The sequence below is a fragment of the Girardinichthys multiradiatus genome, chromosome X (genome assembly GCF_021462225.1).
Source record: "Girardinichthys multiradiatus isolate DD_20200921_A chromosome X, DD_fGirMul_XY1, whole genome shotgun sequence".
NCBI classification, from domain to species: domain Eukaryota; kingdom Metazoa; phylum Chordata; class Actinopteri; order Cyprinodontiformes; family Goodeidae; genus Girardinichthys; species Girardinichthys multiradiatus.
The window spans coordinates 38,592,721-38,601,550 of record NC_061817.1 but is presented as its reverse complement, the minus strand read 5'-3'; the positions used below and the strand labels follow the sequence as shown (position 1 = coordinate 38,601,550).

At 43.6% G+C, this 8,830-nt stretch overlaps 1 protein-coding gene across 1 annotated transcript; it reads right to left on the bottom strand.

Moving 5' to 3' along the window:
- Nucleotides 1-4,040: 4,040 nt before the first annotated feature.
- On the bottom strand, nt 4,041-8,616 carry LOC124862497 (interferon a3-like). The gene is made up of 3 exons (XM_047356452.1): nt 8,482-8,616; nt 5,513-5,767; nt 4,041-4,145 (listed from the first exon to the last, which is right to left on the bottom strand). Exons 1-3 carry the CDS (start codon nt 8,614-8,616, stop codon nt 4,041-4,043), a joined length of 495 nt encoding a protein of 164 aa, XP_047212408.1.
- Nucleotides 8,617-8,830: the final 214 nt, after the last annotated feature.

The following is an 8,830-nucleotide window of genomic DNA, read 5'->3' as shown; positions in this document are numbered from 1 at the left end:
TTATGCTTATAATTAAGAACAATCCTTGTAAACTCCAGGCTTTCTGGAGGTCTATTTACTTTTTTCCATGATTTTGTGGAATCTTATTAAATTAACCTGCCAACTTTGACCCTATTTGACTCAAGGCTATTCCTTGTTGTCAAATTTAACCCGTGCAAACTATGGTTAATAGGTTGATCCTGAAAGGCCTGGCAATTGACACCCCTTTTCCTACTCCAGAAATTAATCCCAATCAAGCTTACTAGAGTGGTTGGGATTTTTTAAATACAAACAGTTACTCTAAGGCTTAAACCCTCTGAAAAAAGAAATTATATATGAAAATTGAGGAAGATAGGTAAACCCCTAATATTGGAATAATAATATTGTCAGTATATCATAACAATAGAAAGAGAGAAAACATAGAGAGACATAAAGGTAAAAGCTAAAAAAAAAACAGGAAATAATTGCAATTGGAGAGTAGTATGAGAATGTAGCAGAGAGAGTGAAAGTGGTCACAATGTCCTCCAGCAGCCTAAGCCTATAGTAGCATAACTACAGAGATAGCTCAGGAAAAACTAAGTCACTCTAACTATAAGCTTTATCAAAAGGAAAGTTTTAAGCCTAGCCTTAAAAGTAGACAGGGTGTCTGCCTCACGGACTAAAACTGGGAGCTGGTTCCACAGGAGAGGAGCCTGATAACTAAAGGATCTGCCTCCCATTCTACTTCTAGAGACTAGAGGTGGAAGTTGTGATCTTCTCATCCTTTGTAAGAAGTATAAACGCTGATCTATATGCTTGGCCCAGGTAAGGTTGTCATGTTAACTAGCAAGAACCTGGTGCTGTCCACCACCTCCACTGCTGAGCCAGTGATATGCAGTGTGTCCTGGTTGCTTCTTTCTGAAGCTAGCAGTTATTTCTTTTTCATTATCCACATTCAGGAGAAGGTTGTTTTTTCTTCACCAGTTCCTCAGTGCAAACCATACATGGACTTCCTTTCTGCCCTCCTCTGTCAGTTCTCACTTTTACCGTCTTCTCAGATAAAGGTTACAGAAGGCTCTTCTAGTCTTCAAATGACCCAGGACTCCCCCACGTGGATGGCCTCTCCTGTCTGTAGACTCCCTCCAGTTGGCCTTAACTGGTTCCAGGAGGGATTGAAGAGGTTGGTCCAGGGGAGGATCTGCACAACAGACAGAGGGCTGACCTCTGACCCTGCGCCTCCTCTTCACAGATTTTGTTTTTAAATTTCTTGTAGATATTGTGTTTCAGCATTGAAATATCTAGAAAGGGAAGCTTATAGAGGTTGTTTCTTTTAAATTTTCACATTTGGGAATCATAACAAATTTGATGTGTTTTTTGTTCACCGGAGATAAACATTTAATTATTTTAGAACCTGGTAAAGACCTGGGCCCATATTCACAAAGAATCCTAAGACTAAAAGTAGCTCCTAGTGATGTCAGTTTTCCCTCGGTAAGATAAAAGTTATTCACAAAGCACCTTAGGCCTTAATGTCTGGTTTACACGGCAGGATTTTTATGCCAATTTTTGCCCCGATCTTCCCCTTCCAACATGCCCTGATTATCGGGATGGCTCTGAAGATAATCCTATGAGATATTCCTGCTGTGTGTGGTGTGTTAAGAGTGATCTAGTCTGCTCGGACAACACTCCTCTCTTCTCCTCCACCAGCAGGCTCTGCTCCTCTGTTCACTTTGCTTTTCTCCACCTTTATTCTCTGTTTTGTTTTGGTCATTTTACCAAATTAAACCTCATTAAACAAGAAGGAGATTACAGTAAAACGCTGACTGCTGATTGTCCACATTAATATGAAATAGATGCAGTGTGAAAACGACCAGCATGGTGAGTAAACATAATAATAAGTAATTAAAATAATGACGAGCATGTAAGGTTCAAATATTTTGATGCTGTGTGACAATTAATTTGATTTTGATAAGTTTTATCATCATGATTTAAACATTTCTGAATCCAGTCTAAATTCTATCATCGGTTAATTTCTCTCCGCTGATTACTAGGAGCACATTTGTATTTTTATTTTTTTGTCTTTTGCAACAACCAATCACAGCCCTTAGAAGACAGTGTCACACCTAGCAATGGGGTCAACTGCACCTAGCAATGGGGTCAACCGCACCTAGCAATGGGGTCAACCACACCTATCAATGGAGTCAACCGCACCTATCAATAGGGTCAACCGCACCTAGCAATGGGGTCAACCACACCTAGGAATGGGGTCAACCGCACCTAGCAATGGGGTCAACCGCACCTAGCAATGGGGTCAACCACACCTAGCAAAGGGGTCAACAGCACCTAGCAATGGGGTCAACCGCACCTAGCAATGGGGTCAACCACACCTAGCAGAGGGATCAACCGCACCTAGCAATGGGGTCAACTGCACCTAGCAAAGGGATCAACCGCACCTAGCAATGGGGTCAACCGCACCTAGCAATGGGGTCAACCGCACCTAGCAATGGGGTCAACCACACCTAGCAAAGGGGGCAACCACACCTAGCAATGGGGTCAACCACACCTAGCAAAGGGGTCAACAGCACCTAGCAATGGGGTCAACCGCACCTAGCAATGGGGTCAACCACACCTAGCAGAGGGATCAACCGCACCTAGCAATGGGGTCAACCACACCTAGCAAAGGGATCAACCGCACCTAGCAATGGGGTCAACCGCACCTAGCAATGGGGTCAACCACACCTAGCAAAGGGGTCAACTGCACCTAGCAATGGGGTCAACCGCACCTAGCAATGGGGTCAACCACACCTAGGAATGGGGTCAACCGCACCTAGCAAAGGGATCAACCGCACCTAGCAATGGGGTCAACTGCACCTAGCAATGGGGTCAACCACACCTAGCAAAGGGGTCAACTGCACCTAGCAATGGGGTCAACCGCACCCAGCAATGGGGTCAACCATACCTAGCAAAGGGGTCAACCGCACCTAGCAATGGGATCAACCGCACCTTGCAAAGGGATAAACCGCACCTAGCAATGGGGTCAACCGCACCTAGCAATGGGGTCAACCACACCTAACAAAGGGGTCAACTGCACCTAGCAATGGGGTCAACCACACCTAGCAATGGGGTCAACCACACCTAGCAATGGGGTCAACCGCACATAGCAATGGGGTCAACCACACCTAGCAATGGGGTCAACCGCACCTAGCAATGGGGTCAACCACACCTAGGAATGGGGTCAACCACACCTAGCAAAGGGGTCAACCGCACCTAGCAATGGGGTCAACCGCACCTAGCAATGGGGTCAACCACACCTAGCAATGGGGTCAACCACACTTAGCAATGGCAAACGCACCTAGCAATGGGGTTAACCGCACCTAGCAATGGGGTCAACCACACCTAGCAAAGGGGTCAACCGCACCTAGCAATGGGGTCAACCACACCTAGCAACGGGGTTAACCACACCTTCTCAGTAATATAGGAATTTCTGTCGTCTCCTCGCTTAGAGTCACTCTCAGCAGTGAACTGAAGTGAACCCGAACCTCCTTGGCAGGAATGTTTAGGCTGAGTCAGGAGCTTTCTGACAGACTCTGAGGACCTTTGGGAATACGGGCCCTTGGGTTTTCCAGAGGAAGAACCTGGAATTATGATCAGTCAGAAGAATAAAAATTTCAAACATGTGGCAGTCGTTTCCCTTCAGTCTCATATTTAACAGAAAGGATTTCAGCTCATTAAACTGGTCAGTAATAGGACAGATTTGTCTTATCATGTCTTGCTTGGATTCAGGGTTCTACTCTCCTTATGTGCTGTTCAGGGAATTTTTATCAATCTTTTTTATCGCTTAACAGTTCATCTCACTGCATTTTGGGTTTATTTTCAGAAAACACAAACTGCTCAACAAATGAAATGTTTCATAATTTATTACCATAAAAAAGTAAAAAGTACAAAAACAGTTGAAGTTCATTGATAAATACTTAAATAAATAACATTTTGTTTTATAAATAAGTGTATAAATAAGTAAATAAATAATAGAAGAGGTCCATTGAATTCGTTCCAGTGGAAACTCAGAGATGCCGACTCGCTGCAGGCTACCTCCTGATGGCTTCTTTGAACTGGTTCCCAAGCAGATCCAGTCTTATCAGGTGTGGTTTGGTTTCCCTTCTGAGCAGCTCCCAGCCATCTCTGCTCCCGCCCTGCAGGAACAGTACCCCAGTTAGTACTACTGTCAGAACTTCAGTTATTATGTCAGACACTGGAAAATTATTTCCAACCCTTTAACTTTGTCACATTTTTTAACGCCACACCTTCAGAGTATTTTTGGGGATTTTGTGTTACAGACTACATAATCAATGCATATCTGTCAAGTGGAAGGGACATAATATGCAGTTTTAACATTTAACCAAATAATAATCTAAAAAGTGTTTCATGCTTATGTATTCAACCCCACTGTGTTGACACTTTGCTTTACCACCTTTGGCTGCATGTCCAGCTGAAGTTTTTTGTCTTTTCCAGCTTTGCTCATCTACAGATGGACGTTTTTGTCCATTCTGTTTTTAAAACAACTCAAGCTCAGTCAGATTGGATGGAGAACATCTATGAACCTACATTTAGCACTCTTGCTACAAATTCTTAGTTGGATGTGGGAATGAACTTTGACTAGGCCATTTTAACACATGAACATGTTTTGATCTAAACCATCCGTTGGCTCTATGTTCAGGGTGGTTGTCCTGCTAGAAGGTGAACCTCCACCCCAGCCTCAGGTCTTCTAAAGCGTCTAATAGGTTTTCCTCCAGGATTGTCCTGAATTGGGCTCCATCCTACTTCCTATCAACTCTGACCAGCTTCCCTGTCCCTGCTGAAGAAAAGCTTCCCCACAGCATGATACTGCCACCTCCATGTTTCACTGTGGGATGACACGTTCAGGGTGATGTAGAGTACACAACTAAGTGTGGATTTCTGCTGCTCCTCCAGAGTTACCATGGTCTTCTTGGCTGCTTCTCTGATTAATGCTCTCCTTGTCCGTCCTGTCAGTTTAGGTGGAGGTCCACATCCTGGTAGCCCTGCAGTTGATACATCCTCTCTCCATGTTCCGATGATGGATTGAACAAAGCTCTTGGAGATGTTCAGAGCTTGGGATATTGTTGTAGAACCTAAACCTGCGTTAAACTACTCCACAACCTTCTCCCTGGCTTTTTTGTTGTAATCCAGGGTCTTCATGGTGCTGGTTGTTCTCTGATGTTCTCTAACAAACGTCTGAGGCAAGAAACCGAACAGCTGGATTTATGGTGAGATTACATTACACACAGTTGGACTCTATTTACAAACTTCTGAAGGCAGTTGGTTGCACAGGATTTTATTTAAGGGTATCGGAGTTAAAGGAGCTGAATACAAATGCATTAACATTCCACTTCACAGTGATGTTCTTCTCAGTGTTGATCTGTCAAACATAATCCCATTAAAACAAATGAAGGTTTGTGGCTGTAATGTGGCCAAATGTGAAAACATTCAGCAGGTATGATCACCTGCTGTAACACCTGTAGCTCAAACTGTTTGTACTCACGTAGCGGTCCAGAGTCTGGTTCTTCAGGTCTTTGAAGCAGTGCCTCACGTTCAAAGTCCAGCTGGGGTCACGGTACCGATGCAGCTGCATAGCACTCACACATTTATCAAGCTCTACGATCTGTCTGTTGATGCTCTCCAGGAAGTCAGTGGTCTTCACGGAGTCCCAGGCAGCTGGCAACATGCCATCATTGTGACGATACAGATCATAAATCTGTTCCAGACAGTCTCTGATGAAAAGCAGCTTGGAGTTCGCCTGGAGACACGCAGGAAGGTGTGAGCTTCAGTTCTTTGATTGTCTGATAGAACTGATGACATCAGCACATCCAGGGGGTTTTAAACATGTAAACAAAAACATGCCAAAGATTCATTGGTTGATAAATTAATAAATAGATTGATTACCTTTTTTTTGTTCATCCTTCTGTAGAGTTTGTATGGAAATGTTACTTGACTGCTCGAGTTAGTAAACGGACCGCCCTGAAACATAATGAGACAACCTTTAACACAACATCACACTTTAGAAACCACAGTTACTTAAACTGGTTTAAATGGTAAAATGGACTGAACTTACAGGTCCTTCTCAAAATATTAGCATATTGTGATAAAGTTCATTATTTTCCATAATGTCATGATGAAAATTTAACATTCATATATTTTAGATTCATTGCACACTAACTGAAATATTTCAGGTCTTTTATTATCTTAATACGGATGATTTTGGCATACAGCTCATGAAAACCCAAAATTCCTATCTCACAAAATTAGCATATTTCATCCGACCAATAAAAGAAAAGTGTTTTTAATACAAAAAACGTCAACCTTCAAATAATCATGTACAGTTATGCACTCAATACTTGGTCGGGAATCCTTTTGCAGAAATGACTGCTTCAATGCGGCGTGGCATGGAGGCAATCAGCCTGTGGCACTGCTGAGGTCTTATGGAGGCCCAGGATGCTTCGATAGCGGCCTTTAGCTCATCCAGAGTGTTGGGTCTTGAGTCTCTCAACGTTCTCTTCACAATATCCCACAGATTCTCTATGGGGTTCAGGTCAGGAGAGTTGGCAGGCCAATTGAGCACAGTGATACCATGGTCAGTAAACCATTTACCAGTGGTTTTGGCACTGTGAGCAGGTGCCAGGTCGTGCTGAAAAATGAAATCTTCATCTCCATAAAGCTTTTCAGCAGATGGAAGCATGAAGTGCTCCAAAATCTCCTGATAGCTAGCTGCATTGACCCTGCCCTTGATAAAACACAGTGGACCAACACCAGCAGCTGACACGGCACCCCAGACCATCACTGACTGTGGGTACTTGACACTGGACTTCTGGCATTTTGGCATTTCCTTCTCCCCAGTCTTCCTCCAGACTCTGGCACCTTGATTTCTGAATGACATGCAGAATTTGCTTTCATCCGAAAAAAGTACTTTGGACCACTGAGCAACAGTCCAGTGCTGCTTCTCTGTAGCCCAGGTCAGGCGCTTCTGCCGCTGTTTCTGGTTCAAAAGTGGCTTGACCTGGGGAATGCGGCACCTGTAGCCCATTTCCTGCACACGCCTGTGCACGGTGGCTCTGGATGTTTCTACTCCAGACTCAGTCCACTGCTTCCGCAGGTCCCCCAAGGTCTGGAATCGGCCCTTCTCCACAATCTTCCTCAGGGTCCGGTCACCTCTTCTCGTTGTGCAGCGTTTTCTGCCACACTTTTTCCTTCCCGCAGACTTCCCACTGAGGTGCCTTGATACAGCACTCTGGGAACAGCCTATTCGTTCAGAAATGTCTTTCTGTGTCTTACCCTCTTGCTTGAGGGTGTCAATAGTGGCCTTCTGGACAGCAGTCAGGTCGGCAGTCTTACCCATGATTGGGGTTTTGAGTGATGAACCAGGCTGGGAGTTTTAAAGGCCTCAGGAATCTTTTGCAGGTGTTTAGAGTTAACTCGTTGATTCAGATGATTAGGTTCATAGCTCGTTTAGAGACCCTTTTAATGATATGCTAATTTTGTGAGATAGGAATTTTGGGTTTTCATGAGCTGTATGCCAAAATCATCCGTATTAAGACAATAAAAGACCTGAAATATTTCAGTTAGTGTGCAATGAATCTAAAATATATGAATGTTAAATTTTCATCATGACATTATGGAAAATAATGAACTTTAACACAATATGCTAATATTTTGAGAAGGACCTGTATATAGCGCTTTTCCAGTCATACAGACCGCTCAAAGCACTTTACACTAGAGCCACATTCACCCAATCACACTAACGCTCACACATTCATACACCGATACACAGATCAGTAGGCAACTTGAGGTTAAGTGCCTTGCCCAGGGGCACATCGACATATGGCAGGAGGAAGCTGGTATCAAACCCACAACCTTCTGATTGCAAGACGACTACTCTTCCTATTGAGCCACAGTCGCCTCGATGGTCAATGAGCAGTAAAATCTAAAACTTCAAGCTTTATGGTTTTTCACTTCAGGAAATAATAAAACCTCAATTGATCCAGGTTTAGACCCAACATCACTGAATAAATCCTCATCTTCAGGTCATTAATACAGTTATCAGGTAAACAGACAAGTTAATCATTTATTTAAATAAATCTCTTCTGCATCAGGGGACAACTGAAGCCTCACATGGAGAACCAAACTGGCCCCCAACCAAGAATCCTGGGAAACGATTCAGTTTCCCTAAACCCCTCCATGACTCTAAAAATCCTTTACAAATTAAACCAAATCTAGTCCATCAGAACCCTTGAAACACCTTTATGACTCCTAAAACCCCTTTAAAATACATCAATGCACTCTTCTATGAAAACTCCTACAGAACTTAGATAAATCCTTCCAGGGTCCATTTCTGTTCAGAATCTCTGGAGTCACTATGGGAGCTATAGAAGCCCGTCAAGAAATCTCTTTTGGACCAAGAGAACCTGTTGTGAACCTGTCACATCCCTTTAAAGAAGCCGTTCAGTGTGTACTCACCATGCTCTCGATGAGAACTATGGAGCTGTTCCTCAGGTCGCTGTAGTGGTTGAGCCAATCACAGCAGAGGGCAGAGGTCAGGACACTGCAGAGAATGAAGAGTGATGCCATACTCCTGAACCCGATGAGATCCATGATAAAGATGATAGTGATGAGCTGAGATGTTGGGCTGACATTGTGTTGATCTGACTGCAGACTGTCATTTTATTCTTGGATGACTGAAAACTGAAACAGGATAGTGAAAGCGAGAAAAATTCCCGCTTTCCTTTTTTCTCTCTCACCGCTAAAGCATCACCACTGCTTGAAGCTGAGTAAACTGCATGGTCTGCACATTAAAACTTTATTTATT

Bases quoted from the DNA above. Each gene is read 5' to 3' on its own strand.
- LOC124862497 (XM_047356452.1), bottom strand. From the start codon at position 8,616: ATGGATCTCATCGGGTTCAGGAGTATGGCATCACTCTTCATTCTCTGC. The intron at 5,768-8,481 runs GTGAGTACACAC...GCGTGTCTCCAG, and splicing joins TAGTTCTCATCGAGAGCATG to GCGAACTCCAAGCTGCTTTT. The intron at 4,146-5,512 runs GTGAGTACAAAC...CTGTTCCTGCAG, and splicing joins ACCAGACTCTGGACCGCTAC to GGCGGGAGCAGAGATGGCTG.